At 40.7% G+C, this 24,500-nt stretch overlaps 1 protein-coding gene across 1 annotated transcript in view; it reads right to left on the minus strand.

Moving 5' to 3' along the window:
- Positions 1 to 24,500, minus strand: part of LOC140714900 (sodium-coupled monocarboxylate transporter 1-like) — a 66,393-nt gene that overhangs the window by 26,545 nt on the left and 15,348 nt on the right. The window contains exons 6-11 of the mRNA XM_073026569.1: positions 13,242 to 13,309; positions 9,302 to 9,456; positions 7,278 to 7,418; positions 6,004 to 6,133; positions 2,959 to 3,047; positions 1,884 to 2,005 (exon numbers count right to left, since the gene is read on the minus strand). Coding sequence (XP_072882670.1) covers positions 1,884 to 2,005; positions 2,959 to 3,047; positions 6,004 to 6,133; positions 7,278 to 7,418; positions 9,302 to 9,456; positions 13,242 to 13,309 — 705 coding nt within the window. The remainder of the gene's footprint in view (positions 1 to 1,883; positions 2,006 to 2,958; positions 3,048 to 6,003; positions 6,134 to 7,277; positions 7,419 to 9,301; positions 9,457 to 13,241; positions 13,310 to 24,500) is intronic.

A 24,500-nucleotide genomic window follows, 5' to 3' on the forward strand; every position in this document is an offset into this window, starting at 1 on the left:
CTTTTAACATTCGGAGTGTTTCTATGAGATCCCCCCCGCCCTCATTCTACTAAACTTCAGGGAATACAGCCCAAGAGCTGCCAGATGTTCCTCATTCAGTAACCCTTTCATTCTTGGAATCATTCTCATGAATCTTCTCTGAACCCTCTCCAATGTCAGTATATCCTTTCTTATAGATGGAGCCCAAAACTGCACACAATACTCCAAGTGTGGTTTCACGAGTGCCTTATAGAGCTTCAACATCACATCCCTGCTCTTATATTCTATACCTTTAGAAATGAATGCCAACATTGCATTCACCTTCTTCACATCCAGCTCAACCTGGAGGTTGACCTTTAGGGTATCTTGCACAAGAACTCCCAAGTCCCTTTGCATCTCTGTATTTTGAATTCTCTCCCCATCTAAATAATAGTCTGCCCATTTATTTCTTCCATCAAAGTGCATGACCATACACTTTCCAACACTGTATTTCATTTGCCACTTCTTTGCTCATTTTCCTAAACTATCTAAGTCTCTCTACAGGCTCTCTGTTTCCTCAACACTACCCGTTCCTCCACCTATCTTTGTATCATTGGCAATTTTAGCCACAAATCCATTAATCCCATTGTCCAAATCATTGACATACATCGTAAAAAAGCAACAGTCCCAACACTGACTCCTGTGGAATTCCACTGGTAACCGGCAGCCAGCCAGACTAGGATCCCTTTATACCCACTCTCTGTTTTCTGCTGACCAGCCAATGTTCCACCCAAGCTAGTAACTTCTCTGTAATTTCATGGTCTCTTATTTTGCTAAGCAGCCTCATGTGTGGCACCTTGTCAAAGGCCTTCTGAAAATCTAAGTAAACCACGTCTACTGCATCTTCTTTGTCTACCCTGCTTGTAATTTCCTCAAAGAATTGCAGTAGGTTTGTCAGGCTGGATTTTCCTTTCAGGAAACCATGCTGGCTTTGGCCTATCTTGTCATGTGCCTCCAGGTACTCTGTAATCTCAACCCTAATAATTGATTCCAACAACTTCCCAACCACTGATGTCAGGCTAACAGGTCTATAGTTTCCTTTCTGCTGCCTCCCACCCTTCTTAAATAGCGGAATAACATATGCAATTTTCCAGTCATCCAGTACAATACCAGAATCTATCTCAGGATTTCAGGGGTCCCAAAATGGCGGATTCTCTGGACTACTGGATGCCCAAATAACCTAACAATTACTTCACTTTTATTAGATGTTACAAAGTGAACCAGGCAAGTTTTTTTAAAGTGCAGGAACTGGTTGGAAAGAAGCACACCAAATATCCCCTCTTGGATAGTGAATTATCACTTTGACTATATTCCATTTGATAATAAGACCATAAGATATAGGAGCAGAATTAGGCCATTTGGTCCATCTAGTCTGCTTCAATATTTCATCATGGCTGATCTGTTTGTACTCTCCCCAATCTCCTGCCTTCCCCCCGTAACCTTTCATGCCCTCACTAATCAAGAATCTATCAACCCCTGAATAATATCCCATAAAACAAATATTCAAAAATAAATTGGAAGCACAGGAAAAGTTAGCATAGGTCAAATGTAAGAGTTCATCGTTCCAAGTATAATCAAACCATGGAATGAATGTGAACATGACCATGTGATGTTACTTTTTCTGTTTATTTCTTCATTTTTCAGATCTGGTGAAACATATTTTCTTTTACCATCAGCTGCTGACTGACCTGCCATTATTCTCAAGCATTTATTATTTGATTTCAGATCTTCACTATTTACTATACTTTTTGATGGCCTGATACGAGGAAGATCCTCTTCAGAGTCCTTACCAAGTCTTCAAGCATGACTCCAAAATACATTCGTAATTGTACAGAAACAGAAGTGAAATGAGAAGAAAAAACAACCTAGGAGCTTTGTGACCAGAGTCTTCTTCCCATTAGAAAACTCTTCCCAGGGTTTCCACATAGGCTTTATAAAATCTTCCACAAAGATTGCAGCCATTGCACTGATACCAGAGGAGATTGTGCTGTCAACAAGAAAATTAAGTATTATACATTTTTGTTTACTATGGTTTTTTATTATATTTTACTCAGCATTAAAACAGTTAAAGATATTGCAAAAGATATAGTTTCAAAATAATTTTATTAATTTCTAGTAAACAGCATGAGTATAAAACTCAAATTCTCATTAAACTAGGAACTGTTGTTCTCTGCATCTATTGGTTGATTTTTGACTGCTATGTTTGTGTTATTCCTTCATTCATTTTGTGCCGTGCTGTATAACATGGGCGATTATAGTCTTGATCATGATTGTTCCTGGCAAATTTTTCTACAGAAGTGGCTTGCCATTGCCCTCTTCCGGACAGTTTCTTTACAAGACAGATTAACTCAGCCATTATCAATACTCTTCAGAGATTGTCTGCCTGGCGTCAGTGGTCACATAACCAGGACTTGAGATATGCATCAGCTTCTCATACAACAATCCATCACCTGCTCCCATGGCTTCTTGTGACCCTGATTGGGGGGGGGGGGGCGGTGGTGTTAAGCAGATGCTACACCTTGCCCAAGGGTGACCTGAAGGCTAGCTAATGGAAGATGTATCTCCACCTTGCCATCTAAATAATACCCAGTACAAACTAAACATTTTAAAGATCATATTTCAAAGCTCAAAGATATTTCAGATGAATTCTATTTTATTCTATTTGTTTATCAGTAGTCTCAGAAATGTGCTTTTGTTCTACTTATAATAATGTGAATGTTATTGATTAGTAATAAGATGTGTCATCTCTAAGTGTGCAAATAACCTGTAGATCAGAATACCAAAGAACTATTCCAAGTTTTGCATGGCTGTACTTCAAATACCTCAGCTGCTTCTGTTACACATAAATTATGTCTCAGCTGCCTAAAAGCATCTTTATGTCATATTAGCAGTGTGGCCGTGATTTGTATCCACCTGAGCTTAGAGTGACATATTACATACCTCAATGTACCACTGTATGCACTGGCAACAAAGAGTCCAGCTGCTCCAGGAACCTCACCCAAAATTTCCACAACCAGTAACGGCATCATCTTTAGGGGAAAGCACGTTAAAATAACTACTTTAAAACAGATCATGATTCTTGTTTGATTTTGTTTAATTTAGTTAAAATCTCCTTAATGCTTAGTAGACGTGTTAAGATATTTTTTTTCCATTTCAGTACTCCTGATCCCCCAAGAGGACCACAATTTTGTCGAGGTTTGGAGGCTTGCATGCCTCAATGACTCAGAGAGCTATGTTGGCTGGAATCAGGGCTTTATGCTTTGACTCTTGGTAGGGTCACCCCTGCCAAACAGGCCAAAGGGTAGAGGCCAGACTAAGAGTGTCCACCGGTCCTCCAAATTTGGGGGTTCAGATCAGGATTAACAATCCTGACTGGTAAAATAAAATTGTTACAGTAACAGCAATAAAGAATCCTTCTTTATCTGTGTACAAAGGTATGTATAAAACAGAGATGGAGGACCTTCATTGCTGCCCTAAACACTAATGGTGAAGGGTAGTAAGTAGGTAGGTACGCCTGATACACTAGGAAACTGTGACCCAACTCATAACTTTGTTCCCTAAAATTAATGGCCTTGGGCTGTGGACATCCCAGAGAGCAAAATCTTGTCACCCATCTGAAGTTATTGAAAAGAAGTATGTAAATACATAACATGATATCCCCAATTTATATTTAGCCCATGGATCACCAAGACATAAAAGGCATGTCATGAGCATCAGCGAATCAGATTGAAGATAGAGACTGAATGTTAAGCTAATTTTTTCCATCATTATCACCACAATGAGAACAAACTTTCCACATGTGAAGTATTAATTACCTTAACAATTCATAACGTGATATAAGTCACTAATTGATAAAAGGACTCGGAGGTGAAAACCAATGCTCACAGTAAGAGTAGTCTGGAGCAACAGGGCACCACAGCTGAGAACCACTTCTCCACGCACACTCATTCCAATAACTAATATTTACTATTCCAAGTGAATTCCACATGGAGTGGCATAACATTCCCAAAAGCCTACAGGCTCTTAGTGTGGAATTCTGGTGTGGCTGAGGCAGAAGAGTCACATTTAGTACAAAAATTCTAAAGGATGATTTCTGTATATTCAACTGAAGATGGGGTCGGGAGTTGGGGACTGGGGAGAGGGGGAGAGAGGAAGCGTGTAGGACCAGGGACAGAATCTATTCTCAGACAAATGTGGACTCAAACATGTGGGAATTGACTTTGATTCAGTCAAAAGAAGAAAATATTAGAAAGTGAATTAGATCTTGGTCTAATCTGGTCTAACTTCCACTCTCATGGTGACGGGCCTGGAATTTGAAAACACCCGATGCTGAAGCCACTCTCCTCTCTTGCTTCTGCTACAGTTTGCACTGAACAGCAGGCGATAGGTTTGGTTTCTTATGATGGAAAAGGTAACAGTCAACTATATATCTTGTTATCCATTCCAAGTAGTCTGGGCAAATGAAATACTATTTGAGCAAATGAATTCTGGCTCAGTTATATTACTCAGGCAAACACGAGGAAATCTGCAGATGCTGGAAATTCAAGCGACACACACAAAATGCTGGTGGAACACAGCAGGTCAGGCAGCATCTATAGGGAGAAGCGCTGCCGACATTTCAGGCTGAGACCCTTTGTCAGGACTCATTCCTGACGAAGGGTCTCAGCCCAAAATATCAACAGCGCTTCTCCCTATAGATGCTGCCTGATCTGCTGCATTCCACCAGCATTTTGTGTGTGTTGCTTCAGTTATATTACTTATGGCATCATGTGCTATAACAGTTAAGATTCCCTTTAAGAATATAGGTTTGTAACTAGGCAGTTTATAGCAACAATTCCTAGAGCAGCTAGAGAATTAAAATAATTAAATAATCTAGAATCTAGAATCTCATTTTTAGTTTCATTTTCTGACATTTTTCAGTTAAATGTGATTCTAGGCCCACAGGATAGTATACTCTTAACTTTTTCTGAAATATTAGCAAATTTTTCAAATTAAAAAATAAACATCAGAGAAATTCTACATCATTAGGTCAACTTTGGTCAATGCAATTCTTTTGTTTTAGAATCTGTGTTGTTTTCTATCTTTTGCTTTCTTGATTACCATAATCAATTCAGATTGACAACAACATCTCCTCCATGATCTCCATCAGCACAGGTGCATGAAAAGCTGTTTGCTTAGCCCCTGCTCTACTCACTTCACACTTATGACTGTGACGCTAAGCACATCTCCAGTACCATATTTAAATTTGCTGACTTTTGTTATGGACTCACTTTCAAGGATTCTTTTTCTTGTGTTCTCGATATTTATTGCTTATTTTTTATAATAATTATTATTATTTTTGTTTATATTTGCAAGGTTTGTTGTCTTTTGTACACAGGTTGTCCGCCCTGTTGGGTGCAGCCTTTCATTGATTCTTTTATGGCTATTTGATTTACTGAGTATGCCCACAAGAAAACAAATTTCAGAGTTGTATATGTCACATATATGGTGACATTTATTATCACTTATTAACAACTTTAATCATTTGTTTAACAATTCTTCTTTCTGCTATCAATGTGCAGATTCCAGTGCGTGTTCTCACTGGTGGACAACCTACCTACCAGTCCTCAGTCAATATTACCTTTTCCAAAGAATCTTTAAATACAAATAAAAATACTGTCTCTTTATCTTCTCTAAATTCTTTAATATGAATGAACACTATCTACACCTGAGTTCTATCCTCATGTTCAATTAGAATCTCAGTTATCTAGAAATTTCTTTCTCAAATGTCTTTTAATTTTTCAAAAATCATGTTTCATTTTAATAAGAATATTGTCATCAGAGTTTATACTGTCATTACTGTGGGAGAACTTTTGTGGTATCTTTTAGATGTGAAGTTCATGAATTTAGATTTAGTAATTGGAGATCATATCTAAACCGGAGAAATTAAACTGAGTGCATGCTCTCACAAAATGCTCATTTTAAAAAGAATTAAATGGTATTTACCTGGTTGGTGTTACTAATTTTGTTTGCCTTTATTGGATCACATGTCTCAAAAACAGCATACATAACTAAGCCACACAGGCAGGCTGTCGTAAGAACAATAATCATACCAATCCAGTTCAGAAATACAGCTCTGTGAAATCAGAAATGACCATTAGCAATAATGTAGAATTATTTAGTTTGTGTAATACTTACAAAGTGAGATTTCTTTTTACTTGCTTATGAGTGCTGTAAGATTGAAATCTGAATTAAATATCCTTAACCATAATTTTCAGAACTCTCAGTGGCTTCTTATCTATTCGCTGAACCACTGTTCTGACCTGTTCCCTTCCTGACCTGAACAAGGAAGAAGTTTTCCTGGTCCTCACCTCCCTTCCCTGCAGCTTCATGTTTAGTGGGGCATCTTTGGTAACTTCCATCACTTTTAATGAGATTTCATAACATTTTTGGGCCTTGCCTTTCCTATCAACATTTCGGCAAAATTGTTCCCTTTGCAACCTAATGGTTTCATTATTTTGAATGATTAACTTTTTCATGGCACTTTCCCACCAGCTTAACCCAATTCTACCACTCAGATCTAGGGGTAATTTATAGAGCATTAGGAAACTAGACCACCTGGAGCAAAACCATTTGATGCATCACTGCACAGTACAGAAACAGCACTGTGGTGGACAGGAAGGTTTTAGAACAGGTAATCAAAACTGCCCAATGCATCACTGGCAGCAGCCTGCCCACCATCAAGGACATATATATATATATAGAAAGGTGCTGGAAAAGGGCTAGTAACATCATGAAGGATCTCACCCACCCTGCTCACGGACTGTTTGTCCCACACTCATTAGGCAGTGAGAGGAGCATCCACACCAGGACCATCAGACTCGAAAACAATTTCTTCCTCCAAGTAGTAACACTGATCAATACCCCCACCCACTAACCCACCCTCAATCATCCCCAACCACTATTACTTTATCTTCTATCGGAGTCATACAGACACTCTTGTACCTAGCATCACTTTATGGACATACTATCAATCTATATACAGTATATGTGCTATCTTATGTATTTATATTTATTGTGTTTTTATATTGTTCGTTGTCTTATTGTGGTGTTTTTTGTGCTGTATCAGATCTGGAGTATTATTTCATATACTCGTACACTAGAAATGACATTAAACAATCTTTAAATCTTGAAATCGCGATTTCACGAAAATCTGCAAACTCCACCAGACATTTCTATTCACTGCACTATAACTACTTAATCTTACCAAGACAACTTACTTCTTTGCTTCTTTTTCACTCTTACAGGCGAGGTATCTTTGTACTTGGGCTTGATTACAACTATATGTTGCGGTCCATCCAAATGTGCCTCCAACAATTATAGTCCAAAAAGTGTGCCTTCGCCTTGGATCAGGGTCAAAGCTGGAAAATAAAAACTCCTGAATTATGTGAACAACCACAACTTCCTAGGAAACCAGATTTTGTCTTTCTAAATTTAGCAAATCGATTGGTCAAAGAGTTGCTACTTGCCCACTCAGGTTCCAAAATATCCAATCTTAATTCAAAATAAGAATGGTGATGAAACAAGGGAGAACCTCATTCTCTAGTCCAATTGGAGTGCCATCACACTCCAATTTGGAGATTTTAAATAGATAGATAGATAGATAGATAGATAGATAGATAGATAGATAGATAGATAGATACTTTATTCATCCCCATGGGGAAATTCAACTTTTTTCCAATGTCCCATACACTTGTTGTAGCAAAACTAATTACATACAATACTTAACTCAGTAAAAAAAATATGATATGCATCTAAATCACTATCTCAAAAAGCATTAATAATAGCTTTTAAAAAGTTCTTAAGTCCTGGCGGTAGAATTGTAAAGCCTAATGGCATTGGGGAGTATTGACCTCTTCATCCTGTCTGAGGAGCATTGTATCGATAGTAACCTGTCGCTGAAACTGCTTCTCTGTCTCTGGATGGTGCTATGTAGAGGATGTTCAGAGTTATCCATAATTGACCGTAGCCTACTCAGCGCCCTTCGCTCAGCTACCAATGTTAAACTCTCCAGTACTTTGCCCACGACAGAGCCCGCCTTCCTTACCAGCTTATTAAGACGTGAGGCGTCCCTCTTCTTAATGCTTCCTCCCCAACACGCCACCACAAAGAAGAGGGCGCTCTCCACAACTGACCTATAGAACATCTTCAGCATCTCACTACATTACAGACATGGGATATTTGGATCCATGTAAGCTCAATTCCTCAGGAATAGGAGTTGGTTTATCAAAAATATCTTCCACTGCCTTAAAAATATTCAGATTTTAATGTCATTGTTCTTTGAAGAAGAGAATTTCAAAGACTCATAACCCTCTGAGGGAAAAATTTCACCTCATGTCTTTAAGTGGACAACCCCTTATTTTTAAATAGCAACTCTAGTCTTAAGACAGGGGTTCCCAACCTTTTAGTGCCATGGACCAATACCATTAAGCAAGGGGTCCATGGACTCCAGTTGGGAACCCCTGTTCTAGATTCTGCCACAAGAGGAAACATGAACAATAATATAATTTTGGGATATTAGACTGATGGGGAAGTAAGCTAAAATCAAATTTGTCTCGCGGTTTACAGCAATGGCATGAATTGACACTTTTCTACATCATTGGTTGCATTTCAGTGTTTTCGTTGCATTGGAATAGTGCAGTCAGTATTGCACCATTTCTGGGGCATAAGCCTTCAGTAGCATAGCCAGGAGATTGCTAGGGGTCAATTGATAGAGCAATTTACCTTGGTTCAGTCATAGAATAATCTCAATGGTAGGACAATGGGTCATCTACTTGACATCTCTGCATGAAGATGAGTGCAAGTACTGCAGGCATTTTTCAACATTCACATGCTGAGCTCTGCCATCATTGGGATGAGAATGTTATGGACTCCTCTTCGTGCTTTCCATGATTGCACATGGCAGGACTGCAGAGTTTCACTAATTGTATCAATCAAATGCTCTTTCCATGTTCAGCATGAACTTGACTGTGTACAACAGCTTCACCAGCTTGACAGCTTATTTTAGTTCACCTACTCTTGTTTGCTGGCATGCTCTAATCCAGGGGTCCCCAACTTTTTTATACCATGGAGCCTTACTGTTAACCAAGGGGTCTGTGGACCCCACATTGGGAACCACTGCGCTAATCAATGGCCAATGTTAATCCACTGACTTTTCAGATTGGTAAAGTGAAGATATGCCAGGCCATGAGATTATAAACTGTAACGATCCTTTTCCCCACCCATAATACACTAAAGTACTCACTCCAAAAAGTTAAGGCGGCCGCCATTCTCAGCAATATTCCAAATTTTTTCAAACCCACCAATGTGAATTGATCCCTGAATCAGGACTGTCAGAAGGCCAATAATCATGATGCACAGCTGGAAAACATCTGTCCACACAACAGCTTTGATACCACCCTGAGAGGACATTATAAAGCATAGATTCAAATTAATTGCCATATTTGAGATAAGGCTAAGAAAAAGTTTTATAGATTAAAATTGCTAGATCAATCTCACCTTGTCCTTTGAGGTTCACGTGCAATTTAATTACATTCAAACAGAATACATTAAATTCTCTGCCTGTAGAACACACAACTGAGCTGAAGCAGACATTGGGGTCAAGAATTTCTCTAAACATGTTTCCACATATACAGATTTCCACTACACTATCAGTAACTATATGTGGCTGCAGGAAAACCATAGCTAAGTCAAGCAAACTGCTTCCATGACCATAAGACCATGAGATATAGGAGCAGAATTAGGCCATTTCGCCCATCGAGTCTGCTCCACCATTTCATCATGGTTGGTACATTTTCCCTCTCAACCCCAATCTCCTGCCTTCTCCCCATATCCCTTTGTGCCCTGACCAATCAAAGATCTATCAACCTCTGCCTTAAATATACATAAAGACTTGGCCTCCAAATCTGCCTGTGGCAACAAATTCCACAGATTCACCACTCACTGGCTGAAGAAATTCTTCCTCATCTCCATTCTAAAAGGAAGCCCCTCTATTCTCAGGCTGTGTCCTCTGGTCTTAGACTCTCCCACCATAGGAAACATCCTTTCCACATCTACTCTATCAAGGCCTTTCACCATTTGAAAGGTTTCAATGAGGTCAGCCTCATTCTTCTAAATTCCAGTGAGTAGAGGCCCAGAGCCTTCAAATGCTCCTCATATAACAAGCCTTTCAATCCCATAATCATTTTTGTGATCCTCCTTTGAACCCTCTCCAACATCACCACATCCTTTCTTAGATAAGGGACCCAAAACTGCTTACAGTACTCTAAGTGAGGCTTCACCGTGCTGCAAGTTAAGCAACTAAGCTTGGACCATGAATACTGTACAGAATACTATTTGCCAGAAAATAATCTATGCATCTCTCTGATATCTTAACAACTTTACAAATACAAATACTTTATTGTCACCAAACAATTGATACTAGAGCATACAATCATCACAGTGATATTTGTTTCTGCGCTTCGCGCTCCCTGAAATACAAATCAAAGTAAATATAATAAAAATTTAAATTATAAATCATAATTAGAAAATAGAAAAGGGAAAGTACGGTAGTGCAAGTCAGGTCCAAGTATTTGGAAGGTACGGCCCAGATCCGGGTCAGGATCTGTTCAGCAGTCTTATCACAGTTGGAAAGAAGCTGTTCCCAAATCTGGCAGTACGTATCTTCATGCTCCTGAACCTTCTCCCGCAGGGAAGTGGGACAAAAAGTGTGTTGGCTGGGTGGGACTTATCCTTGATTATCCTGGCAGCACTGCTCCAACAGCATGTGGTGTAAACTGAGTCCAAGGATGGAAGATTGGTTTGTGTGATGTGCTAGGCTAGGTTCACGATCTTCTGCAGCTTCTTCCGGTCTTGGACAAGACAACTTCCATACCAGGTTGTGATGCACCCTAGAAGAATGCTTTCTACCATGCACCTATAAAAATTAGTGAGGGTTTTAGGGGACAGGCCAAACTTTTTCAGCTTTCTCAGGAAGTAAAGGCACTGGTGGGCCTTCTTGGCAGTGGACTCTGCTTGGTTAGACCAAGTCAGGTCATTTGTGATATTCACCCCGAGGAACTTAAAGCTTTTGACCTGTTCCACCTGTGCACCACAGATGTAGATGGGGTCATGCGGTCCGCTACTCCTTCTGAAGTCAACAACCAATTCCTTCATCTTGCTGATGTTGAGGGATAGGTTATTGTCTTCGCACCATGCCACCAAGTTCTTAATTTCCTCTCTGTACTCAGACTCATCATTACCCAAGATGCAGCCTACAATTGTGGTGTCATCAGCAAACTTATATATTGAGTTCGATAGAAACTTGACTACATATCATGGGTGTACAGTGAGTACAGCAGGGGGCTGAGTACACAGCCTTGTGGGGCACCGGTGCTCAGAGTGATTGTAGAGGAGAGCTTGTCCCCTATCTTTACAGTCTGGGTCCTGTCTGTGAGGAAGTTGAAGATCTAACTGCAGATCTGAGTGCTAAGACTCAGGTTCCAGAGCTTATGAATCAGATTATTTGGAATGATGGTATTAAAGGCAGAGCTGTAGTCGATGAAAAGGAGCCTTACATATGTGTCTTTATTCTCCAGGTGTTCTAAGGGGCAATGTAGTGCCAGAGAGATGGCATCTGCCATTGACCTGTTGCTCCAGTAGGCGAATTGCAAAGCGTTGAGGTTGACCAGTAGGTTATGGTTGATGTGTGCCATAACCAATCGCTCGAAGCACTTTATAGCAATTGACGTTAGAGCCACAGGTCGGTAGTCATTCAGGCATGCCACCTTGCTTTTCTAAGGCACTGGGATTATTGTTGCCTTCTTAAAACATGAGGGGGTCTTAGACTGAAGCAGGGAGCAGCTGAAGATGTCAGCAAACAAACTTTTCTTCTCTACTGACATTCCCAAAATTAATTTTCATCTTCGCAGCTGCCTAAATTCATAACCAAACTACTGGCAGGAGGACAAACTTCTATCTTTTATAAAATACACGTGAAGTCTGTGCACGGTGGTAGCCTGTTAATTTTGAAATTATGTTCAAATCCAATTCCAGCCACTGAAGTTGTCAGTTTTAATTTCTGTTTAAATACAAAATAATGACCAGCATTATTTTCTCCCTGGTGAAAAGGACATACAAGCATACTCACTTCCCTTTACAAGAGATGGAAGTGTGTCAGGAAATATCTAATACCTTTGGGTGATGCACCTATTATGTTGAATAGCTGGCAGTGTATATGTACTATGAGTTGTGTTTATGAGGTGTGCTGCTGTGCTATTTGTCCGAGAATCTGATAGGAATATTAGGTATGAATGCTGATTAATGGATTGATGCACCATCAATAACTCTCGGAGATGGGAGGCAAACGATAGGCTTTTATTACCTGAAGAAAACCACCACACAACATCCTGGAGACTGAGGGGGGAGCAGTGCCTCCAACCACCTTTATACAGGGGTCTGTGGGAGGAGCCACAGGAGCAGTCAGCAGAGGGGCGTGTCCAGACAGGTATATGTAGTTCACCACATGGATATTGTTTGTAAGTGAATTATTAGGATGTGATGGATTGAACAACAGCTAAAGCATTCAACTTTCACTATTCCGGTAAACTTATTAAACAGGCTTGACTCATGGCAGTAATATTTATAGCCAGCTTCTACTGTTATGTGATGAGTCCTGAATAAATGGAGCATCTCTTCTGCATTCCAATTCCTCCATCCAGACCTCCAAAAACATAAAACTTAACTCCATTGTTGGATGGGTCAGATTCATCACCTGTACAACTGTCAGCACATGCATCAGGAACCATGCAATCCATTTAGAAATTCCAGGCTCTGCTAATTTCTGATTTTGGAACTTCTGTTAATGTATGCAGCTCCATGCTTTCAATGTAAACATTCGCAGCATACATATAAGAACTTGTGAAAGAGTACCATTAGACTATTTAGCTGTTCACCACTAAAAATGATCATAGCTAATCTACTTCAGAAAATGTTTACTGCATTAATCTTTTAGCATTTGGTTCCTCTGATTTTAAAAAAATCTATTAATAGTTATCAGAAGGAAACTGTATGTAATTAGCACGCTGCTTGCTTTATAATCAAGAATAGATTACACAATTCCAATCCATCTCATGTATTATCTAAATTAACTCAGACCCTTTAACCACAATTATTCATTCTAGTCAATATTCAAATTATTTCCTTACCAGTGCTGTATAGAGTGTGCACACAGATGCAGTGGTTACAATAGAAATCCACAAATTTATTCCAGTAACTGCAAAAGCAATTGAGAAAAAAGTTCACATAATTTAAATTCTAAATGATCAGAAATTATGATGAATCAAAAAATAAAATTTATTGTAAGAATCTGGGCATTGGCAGCTAGGCCTTTATTATCCATCCCAAAATGATCCTAAACTGGACAGCTTGGACATTTAAGAGAGTTTAACAGATGCACTTTAGACTGCATTTGGAGTATTGTGTGTGGTTCTGGTTGCCCTATTAAAGGAAAGATGTGAAACCATGGAAAGGCTGCAGAAGAGGTTTTCTACGATAGTAAATCACACAAAATGCTGGAGGAACTCAGCAGGTCAGGCAGTGTCTATGGAAATAAATGAACGGTCAACGTTTCGGGCTGAGACACTTCATCTGGACTGACAAGGAAGCAGGAAGACACCAGAATAAAAAGGCAGGGGGAAGGGAAGGAGGATAGCTGGAAGATGATAGATGAAATCAGATGGGTAGGGAAGATAAAGAGCTGGAGAAGAAGGAATCTGATAGAAGAGGAGAGTGGACATTAGGAAAAAGGGAAGGATGAAGGAATGCATGGCAAAATGATAGGGAGGTGAGAAGAGGTAAGAGGTAGGAGACCAGAGTGAGAATAGAAGAAAGGGGGAAGGGGATAAAATTACCAGAAGGAGAAATTGATATTCACGCCATGGGGTAGGAGGCTACGAATGATGCCTGGATATGAGGCTATGAGGTTGGACAAACTTATAATTTCTTCTCATAAAAACAATAGTCAGATAGGTATCCATGACAAACCAGCAAAATCATAGTCAAAGTTCAAAGTACATTTATTATCAAAGTATGTACTCTATACATTCAGGGGTATACCTACAGAAAATAGTGCCTATGGCAAGCACTGAAATTGCGCCCCAGTCCAAACATCTGACACACATCTTTTAGATAACTTTACCATAATATTAGCTCAAAAATACAAGTCAAGCTCGTTAATCTTTTAATTAACAAACTATGGCACTACATAAAAATTATAACTGCACCTTCTTTGCTTTCACTGATGCAAATTGGTCTATGATGTGATCAAAGTCAGTTTTTTTAGATTCTTCTCTTTCTACACTCAGCAGAGCAAGAACACAGAATCTGCCTTGACCATGGAGGCTCTCAAATACGAAAGTATTAGTTTTAACTTGCTGAATGATCTCTCACAGCTGTCAATAGAAACTGCAATGGTTAGCATTATCTGAATAGCAATGCGAAGATTGGGGAAGACACTCTCATCTCCGTACTGAACAATAAGTTCAAGAAGCTCTTCAGGTCTTGATATTTTCATGTTTACCCGCCTTGATAGCAACATTCTGCAATCCAAAATTTCTTCATATAGCGGCTGTCCATCAACATCAGAGCTGTACAATTCGCTCGAATTTTTGCACTCCTTTAGGTCGTTACTGTTGGCACCATAACACAGTCCCTCAACATTGAGAAGAAACCCAAACTTGGCGTCAGTGTCGTGCAAACGAGCGAACCTTTCGTCCATTTCTCTGTGAAGACGGTCGAGTGTTCCCTTCATGACTCTTTCCATTTCCTCCTTAGCTGTTAACCCAGCATCTCTCGAGTTCTCATCAGCCATTCGTTTCTTTCGTCTCTGACGTCTTTCAACTTCAATATTCCATTCTTGACAGAGAACGACTCCTTCTTCAAGTGACTCACTGACCAACACTTCTCTTTCATCATAAAAACGATCTCAGAGGGCTTTCAAATCCAGGGTGGCATTGTGTAAGTTCATGCTAGGATCCTGCAGCCTCTTTTGAATACGGTCAATGCTAATGAGTACTTTGTTCCAAAATCCTAGCAAAATCAGAAAATCGTAACTCAACATGCAATTGTACAGCTGCCTTGCGTCACTTCTTGTTTCACTGGTCTCGTTTTCATTGTCTGTCATGTCCTGGAGAACTTGAAGTATCTCCTCAAGGTACCTGTTGACAGGCTTCACTGCTTCTGTCCTTGCACTCCACCTGGTTTCGGACTCCGACTTAACAACCACAGGCATGGCATTTTTGAGTTTTCCCAGCACTGTGTTGAACAAGAGAAAAACACGTAGAGAGTTTCGATGGTTCCAAAAAACATGACAATCATTGTATCCTACTTGGCTGCATGTACGCCCACCAAGTTGAGTGAGTGATTGCCAGTTGTTTTTCTCACTTATTCTTTGATGAACACCACTTCTGTGTCCAGCCATCACAGCAGCGTTGTCATAGCACTGTGATCAACAACCTTGTAGCTCCATTTTGTCCTTCTCTAGCTGTTTCAAGATGTCTTCAACCAAGCTCTCAGCATCCTTCTGGCTTATCTGGATAAACCAAGGAAGGTCATTCTAACACAGACTGTTTTCCTCTCAAAATCAAGTTGCACATAACTCACTACTTCTGACATCTGCTCATGGTGAGTCTGATCAGGAGTCCAGTCGAACATGAGACCATAGTACTTGGCTTTATGAATGCTTCTCAGTAAGCTCTGGCGAAGAGTGGATGCCATCATATGGATGAATTTGTTCTGGACACCCGATGAAAGATAAGACGTGGATCCAGGATGACTTTCCACATGAGTGAGGTGTTCTTTTCTGACAGGTCAAAGATGGCCAGTGGTTTCAGTAAGCCAAGGAAATTATCCCACATTGGAGTCATCGTCTAGCTGAAGTGACTCCATGTGACCTCACAAAACCAGGTTCTGAGTTGCAAGGAATTTTATGCAGTGAAGGATTCTCGTCAAGATATCACGCCACTTCTGTTTTTCTTTCTCAATCTGTGACTGATATACCGCGTCAATAACTCCTCTGTTTCAAGCTAAATTTCTTTCCATTTCTTTCTACTGTGTGAAGCATTCCCGATGATTCTTGGCATTTTCATGAACACTAATCCTTTCAAGTGCTTTCCACTGGTTGAATCCATTTTCCTGCTCCAATGAGGATTGTTGGTCTGACCAGGAATAGAGAAGACAACAGATACAAAATGCAGACTTTTTAGGAGGGGAATAGACCAGCCATGAGCGAGTCACTTCCTCACCATGACTATTTCCTAATTTCCTCTTGAACCAAGTTTTGTTCATTGAGCAGTTACTTGTTGGTAGGAAAGGCCCCTCACTGTTCTGGAAATGTTTCGAACCTAGCTTTATTATTTATGTTCTCAATGCGTCAGGCAGTATTGTTTTTCCAGTATCCTTGTCGAACTTCAGAAGTCCAATGTCATGCTGTTCAATCACTCTGGTATGACAGTTCGAGGCTCTGACACCATCCAGTTCACTAGGTTCAGTCTCGTCAGGTAAAATCTCGTCAGTAAACTCAACATCATCTTTCCCTCCTGTCATGTCCATGTTCTCTGTGGCAGCCTCACTCTCAATCTCATCATACTTGGATTTATCTGACTTGACTTTCTCCTCGGCTTGTGACACATTGGTACTTGATCCACCTTCGGATTCTAACTAACTTGTAGCAGGTGCAGGCAACTCCATAGAACGTGTCAAACTACTTGTTTCGGGCTTTTCAAAGAAGGGCATGAAGAATGTGCTCGACTTCTTGGCTTCCTCCTCCTCCAACTTTTGTCTCTTCTGTCCTTCAGCTCCACTTTCCTTCTTCTTTGTGAAGAAACATTTCATGGTCTTTTTACACAATGCTCTGAAATAAGGCCATCCTAGTGCTTCTCACCAATGATAATCAAAGACAGATCATACATCTGAAGAAAATTCCTTTTTCACTATCTGAGGATGGTTTGTCTGACTTTAATAGAAGCTGCTCAGTGCCGCCCCCCCCCCTTCAAGTGGTGCCCAGGGCACGTGCCATACCTGCCATTCCTTAGATACATCACTGTATACATTATACCACCATGAGATTCTTCTCCTAACAGGCAGTCATTAAACAAATAACCCATTAAAAAGAAGACCATTAAACACCAAATGTGCAGAAAAGAAACAAATCATGCAAACAATAAACTCAAGCAAATAGCATTCCTAACTGAAGTGCACAAAGTAAGTCTGTCCCCAGACCGTTAGTTCAGCACAGATCTGAGTAAATGTCGCGGAGAAGCAAGCTGAAACTTGCTTGCAATCCTTCGCCTCAGGATCATTAGTCCAGGTCTGCAATGAATTACCCATCATGCTCCTGTGCCCTCAGACATTTGTAAATACTGGGCATATTTTGAAAATACAGCCTTGTTGGCAGTAATTTCTTACAGGAGTTATACTAACCAATGCTTCATGCAGTAATGTAAAGACAGAGATCCACCAATCACACAATCAGGAAAACTCACTAATGCCTCTACTGTCTGAGGAGGTTGAAGAGAGCGGGACTATGCACATCTACAGTATACTTGCATCCTACCGATGCACAGTAGAGAGCATTCTAACATGCTGCCTCACTGTGTGGTATGGAAACTGCACTGCAGCAGACAGGCAGGCTCCAGAACAGGTTGTCAAAAATGCCCAACACAACACTGGCACTTGCCTACCCTCCATCAAGGACATACAGATAGGTGTTTGGAAAAGGGCCAGTAACATCATGAAAGATCCCAGACACCTTGCTCTTATGCTGTTTGTCCACTCTCATCAGGGAGGAGACTACATAGTATCCATGCCAGGACCACCAGACTCAAAAACAGTTACTTTCCCCCAGCAGTAAGGCTGATTAAACCCTCCACTCACTAATTCAACCTTTCACACCTATAACCACCACTATTTTATCATTTCATTTCAGTCACATAATGTACAGATACTCCTGTGTCTAGAATCAATTTATGAACATACAATCAATCTATGTATATAAAATGTCTTATGTATTTATATTTGTGATTTTTTTAATTACTGTGTTCTTTATCTTAATGTTTTTTTCTGTGCAGCGTCAGATCTGGAGTAAAAATTATTTTATTCTCCTTTTCATTTGTGCACTGGAAATGACATTAAATGACATTGAATCATGAATCATAGAAACATAGAAAACCTACAGCACAATAAAGGCCCTTCGGCCCACAAAGTTGTGCCGAACATGTCCCTACCTTAGAATTACTAGGCTTAACTATAGCCTTCTATTTTACTAAGCGCCATGTACCTATTTAAAAGCCTCCGAAAAGACCCTATCCTATCCGCCTCCACCACCGTTGTTGGCAGCCCATTCCACGCCCTCACCACTCTTTGAGTAAAAAACTTACCCCTGACATCTCCTCTGTACCACTTCCCAGCACCTTAAACCTGTGTCCTCTTTTCAGCCATTTCAGCCCTGGGTAAAAGCCTCTGACTATCCACACGATCAGTGCCTCTCATCATCTAGTACACCTCCATCAGGTCACCTCTCATCCTCCTTCGCTCCAAGGAGAAAAGGCCGAGTTCATTCAACCTATTCTCATAAGGCATGCTCCCCAATCCAGGCAACATCCTTGTAAATCTCCTCTGCACCCTTTCTATGGCTTCCACATCCTTCCTGTAGTGAGGCGACCAGAACTGAGCACAGTACTCCAAGTGAGGTCTGACCAGGATCCTATATAGCTGCAACATTGCCTCTCGGCTCCTAAATTCAATTCCAGAGTCAACCTGCACAGCTGCTTTGAGCGTCCTATGGACTTGGATCCCAAGATCCCTCTGATCCTCCACACTGCCAAGGGTCTTACCATTAATACTATTTTCTGCCATCATATTTGACCTACCAAAATGAACCACTTCACACTTATCTAGGTTGAACTCCACCTGCCACCTCTCAGCCCAGTTTTGCATCCTATCAATGTCCTGCTGTAAACTCTGACAGCCCTCACATTATCCACAACACCTCCAACCTTTGTGTCATCAGCAAACTTACTAACCCATCCCTCCACGTCCTCATCCAGGTCATTTATAAAAAACATGAATAGTAAGCGTCCGAGAACAGATCCCCGAGGCACACCTCTGGTCACAGACTTCCGTGCAGAATATGACCCACTTACAACCACTCTTTGCCTTCTGTGGGCAAGCCAGTTCTGGATTGCAAAATCCCCTTGGATCCCATGCCTCCATACTTTCTCAATAAGCCTTGCATGGAGTACCTTATCAAATGCCTTGCTGAAATCCATATACACTACATCTACTGCTCTTCCTTCATCAATGTGTTTAGTCACATCCTCAAAAAATTCAATCAGGCTTGTAAGGCACAACCTTCCTTTGACAAAGCCATGCTAACTACTCCTTATCATATTATACCTCTCCAAATGTTCAGAAATCCTGCCTCTCAGAATCTTCTCCATCAATCTACCAACCACTGAGGTAAGACTCACTGGTCTATAATTTCCTGGGCTATCTCTACTCCCTTTCTTGCATAAAGGAACAACATCTGCAACCCTCCAATCCTCCGGAAACTCTCCTGTCCCCAAAGATCATCGCCAGAGGCTCAGCAATCTCCTCCCTCGCTTCCCACAGTAGCCTGGGGTAAATTTCATCTGGTCCCAGCGACTTATCCAAGTTGATGCTTTCCAAAAGCTCCAGCACATCCTCTTTCTTAACATCTACATGCTCAATTATTCTGATTTGCACTCTTCATAAAATCTGGCAGATATCAGCCAGCAGTCCAGAGGTACAGATCACTCCAACAAAAGTCAGGGTGGCAAAGTCCATCAAAAACATGGCCATTAATTGAGAGGCCAAAATAGGGGCTCCCTACATTAGTGTCTCTGCTTTCTTGGCCTTCAAAATGAGGAGTTTTTATCTAGGATACAGCAAAGCACATTATATAATTTCAATTTGTTGTTGAAATCAAATATTAAAAGTGTTTTACATTCATCACTTTCTGCTTCTGATGAGAACCACACTCCTGCTTACCAACCACTCTCCACTGAAGAAAGACACAGAACTCTTCACCAATAAACAGTTTCCTTTTGGAGCACCATAGTAGCATAACAGTAAGCATGGCTCTATTACTTTATTTAGACCATTAGACCATAAGACATAGGACCAGAATTAAGTCATTTGGCCCGTTGTGTATGCTCCCCTATTCAATTATGGCTGATCCTTTTTTTCCCCTCCTCAGCCTCACTCCTCAGATTTCTCCTTGTAACCTTTGATGCCGTATCCAATCAAGAACCTATCAAGCTCTGCCTTGAGTACACTGAACAACCTGGCCTCCACAGCTACCTGTGGTAATAAATTCTACAAGTTCACCACCCTCTGGCTAAAGAAATTTCTCTGCATCTGTTTTAACTAGATGCTTCTCTACCCTGAGGCTGTGCCTTCTTGTCCTAGACTCCCCCATCATGGGAAACATCCTTTCCACATCTACTCTGTCTAGGCATTTCAACATTTGAAAGGTTTCAATGAGATTCCCCTCATCCTTCTAAATTCTAGGGAGTACAGACCCAGAGCTATCAAACATTCCTTGTATAATAAACATTTCATTCCCAGAATCATCCTTATGAACTTCCTCTGAACACTCTCCAATGCCAGCACATCTTTTCTTAGATAAGGAGCCCAAAACTGTTCACAGTACTCAAGGTGAGGCCTCTCCAGTTTTCCAGTCCTCTGGCAACATGCCAGAGACCAATGGTTTCTGAAAGATCATTACTAATGCCTCCACAATCTCTACCGCGACCTCTTTCAGAACCCTAGGGTGCAGTTTATCTGGTCCGGGTGACTTATGTACCTTTAGGTCTTTCAGCTTTTTGAGCACCTTCTCCCCTGTAATAGTAACTGCACTCACTTCTCTTCCCTCACACCCTTCAACATCTGGCACACTACTAGTGTCTTCCACAGTGAAGACTGATGCAAAATACTCATTTAGCTCATTTGCCATCTCCTGTTATAATTTCTCCAGTCTCATTTTCTAGTGGTCCTACATCCACTCTCATCTCTCCTTTATTTTTTACATACTTGAAAAAGCTTTTACTATTCAATTTGATATTGTTTGCTAGTTTGCTTTCATATTTCATCTGTTCCCTACTAATGATTCTTTTAGTTGCTTTCTGTAGGTTTTTAAAAGCTTCTCCATCCTCTGTCTTCCCACTAATTTTTGCTTCATTGTTTGCTCTCTCTTTTGCTTTTACATTAGCTTTGACTTCCCTTGTCAGCCAAGGTTGTACTATTTTGTCATTTGCATATTTCTTTGTTTTTGGAATACATCTACCTGGCACCTTATTCCCCTTTTGGTAAGTCTTTTCTATTTCCTGTTGTAATCTGTGGTCCACATCCAGCTACTGTTGGGAGGCCTGAATTAACTGCCATCAAATAACTGCCAAACTGTAACTACCCTTACAATTTCTTAATTCAACCCACGAGGATTCAACATCTTCCGATCTTATGTCATATCTTTCTACTAAATTGATGCCATTCTTCACCAGCAGAGCCATGCCTCTCCCTCTGCCTACATTCCTATCCCTCCAATTCAAAAGGTAACCTTGGACATTAGCTACAACTACAACTATCCTTCAGCCACGATTCAGTGATGTCACAATATCATACCTGACGATCTGTAATATTGCAACAAAATCATCCACCCTATTACTTGTACTTCATGCACTTTGATATATAACACTTTGAGTACTGTATTTGCTACCGTTTTTGATTCTGCATCCCTAATGCACTGATGCTCACCCTGCTGGCTGCAATTTTGACCTATCATCTGCTTGCCCTTCCTGACAGTCTGACTGCACGCTATCTTTGCTTTCTTACCATCTATCCTAACCTGAATCCCTTCACTCCAGTTCCCACCCCATCCACCCCCCACCCCACCAAATTAGTTTAAACCCTCCCTACCAGCACCATGAGAATATTGGTCCCCTTCAGGTTCAGGTGCAACCCATCACTTTTTTACAGGTCATACCTCCCCTGGAAGAGATCCTAATGATCCAAGAACCTAACACCCTGCCCCTTATTCCAGCTTCTCAGCCACACATTAATTTGCCAAATCATCCTGCTTCTGCCCTCACTGGTGCGTGGCACAGGTAGCAATCCAGAAATTACAACCCGGGAGGTCCTGCTTCTCAGCTTTCTACCTAGCTCTCTAAATTCTCCTTTCGGGACCTCTTTGCTTTTTCTTCCTATGTCATTTGTATCAAGACATCTGGCTGCTCTCCCTCCCTCTCCAAACTTTTGTGGACACGATCTGAGATGTCCCTGACCCTGGAACCTGGAAGGCAGCATACTATCAGGATGTTCCGTTCACGTCCACAGAATCTTACTGTTACCATCAGGTAGGAGGTACAGAAGCCTGAAGGCACACACTCAGCGATTCAGGAACAGCTTCTTCCCCTCTGCCATCCAATTCCTAAATAAACATTGAACCTTTGGACACTCCCTCACCTTTTTTTAAATATATAGTATTTCTTTTTTTTTTGTACAATTTTTAATCAATGTATCCTGAATAAAATTTACTTATTTATTTATTATTATTTTTTCTTCTATTTTATGTATTGCATTGAACTGCTGCTAAGTTAACAAATTTCACGTCACATGCCAGTGATAATAAATCTGATTCTGATCTCCTGTCTGTTCCCTTGACTATTGAGTCCCCTATCACGACCGTTCCCCTCTTCTCCCTCTTCCCCTTCTGCACCACGGACCTATGCTCAGTGTCAGTAACCCAGTTTTCATGGCATTCCCCTAGGAGGTCATTCCCCACAACAGTATCCAAAGCAGTATAATTATTATTGAGGGAATGGCCACAAGGGTGCTCTGCATTAACTGCCTATTCACATTTCCATTTCTCCTTACAGCCACCCAGCTATTTGCTTCCTGCAACTTAGGGATGTCTACTTCCCTGTAACTCTGATTGACTATCTCCTCACTGTCCCGTACAAGCCAAAGGTCATCCAGCTGCTGCTCCAGGTTCCTAACATGGTCTTCAAGGAGCTGCAGCTGGATGACCTTCAGACTCGGGTTCTCCCAGAATTCCAACATCCGGCATGAAGAACACACAACAGCTATTTATTTACTTCACTAGGTACAATAAGAGAGAAAAAAGGGAACCTTAATAAATGCTTACCCAGAGCCAATGCCTCTTTTGAGCCAAAGCCTGACACTCCTACTCTCACCACTGGCCTATTCCTAACAATGGCTGCCCCACTTGTCCCTTCTGCACTTTTAAACAAGTGTCACTGAACTTCAAGAAACCTTGTTGCTGTAGTCTGCTCCTGCCACTGATTGGGCTGCTGTATTTATTGAGATACAGCGCGGAACAGACCCTTCCAGCCCTTCGAGTCATGCCACCCAGCAATTCCCCCAATTTAATCCTAGCCTAATCACAGGACAATCTACAATGACCAATTAACCTACCAAACTATACAGCTTTGGACTGTGGGAGGAAACCCACACACTAACAGGGAGAATGTACAAACTCCTTACAGGCAGAGGCGGAAAATGAACCTAAGTCACCAGTACTGTAAAGTGTTGTGCTAACTACTATGCTACCATTTACAGCATGGGGCATCAGAGTTTGGAGTTCACTTCTGGTGTCCTCCGTAGCAAGTTTATACTTCCTTCCCATAAATGCGTAGGTTTCCTCCAGGTCCAAAGGTGTAGCAGTTAGTAGGTTAATTGGTCATTTGTAAATTGTCCTGTGATTAGGCTAAGGTTAAATAGGGGGATTGCTGGATGATGCATCTCATTGGGCCGATGATTCTATATCTCTAACTAAAATCTTATAGTACAACTGCCAATCATTGCAGGGATCTACTTAATACCTTATAAAGTCTACTAGAGTTAAACACACTCATAGCAAATAATACTCTGCAGATTTTCACAATTGAACCTTTCAATCAAGCTGTAAGCCGAAAGAAAATCTTGAAAGTATTTAGTTATACAAACAAACTTTCCTTCCAGACAATAATTAAAACTTAAACCAAAAACTTCAGCTGCTAAAAATCTGAAATAAAAACTCTTAAGTGTTGAAACTACTCAGCAGGTCAGGCAGCATTCTATGAAATATGGCCTAATTTGCCAAGTATTTTCAGCATTTGCTCTCTTTACCCTTTTTTTACTTCTGCATACTTTGCAAATGGTACAAATGCATCTCCTCCTGACACAAAAGTCTTTTGAAAGTACAGATTTTGGATATCTTCGGAATTTGGAATATATAATGAGTTAGTTGGGATCGCCATCATTTCCTACACTGAATTTACCTGCTACCAGTATGCAGTCTTTGGCTTACACTTGTTCATCACAGATTTGCGGTGATACAGCCTTTCAGCATGTTAGATTTTCATCAGCGATAATCTTGGCAAACTCAT

This window comes from Hemitrygon akajei, chromosome 22 (genome assembly GCF_048418815.1).
Source record: "Hemitrygon akajei chromosome 22, sHemAka1.3, whole genome shotgun sequence".
Classification (NCBI taxonomy): domain Eukaryota; kingdom Metazoa; phylum Chordata; class Chondrichthyes; order Myliobatiformes; family Dasyatidae; genus Hemitrygon; species Hemitrygon akajei.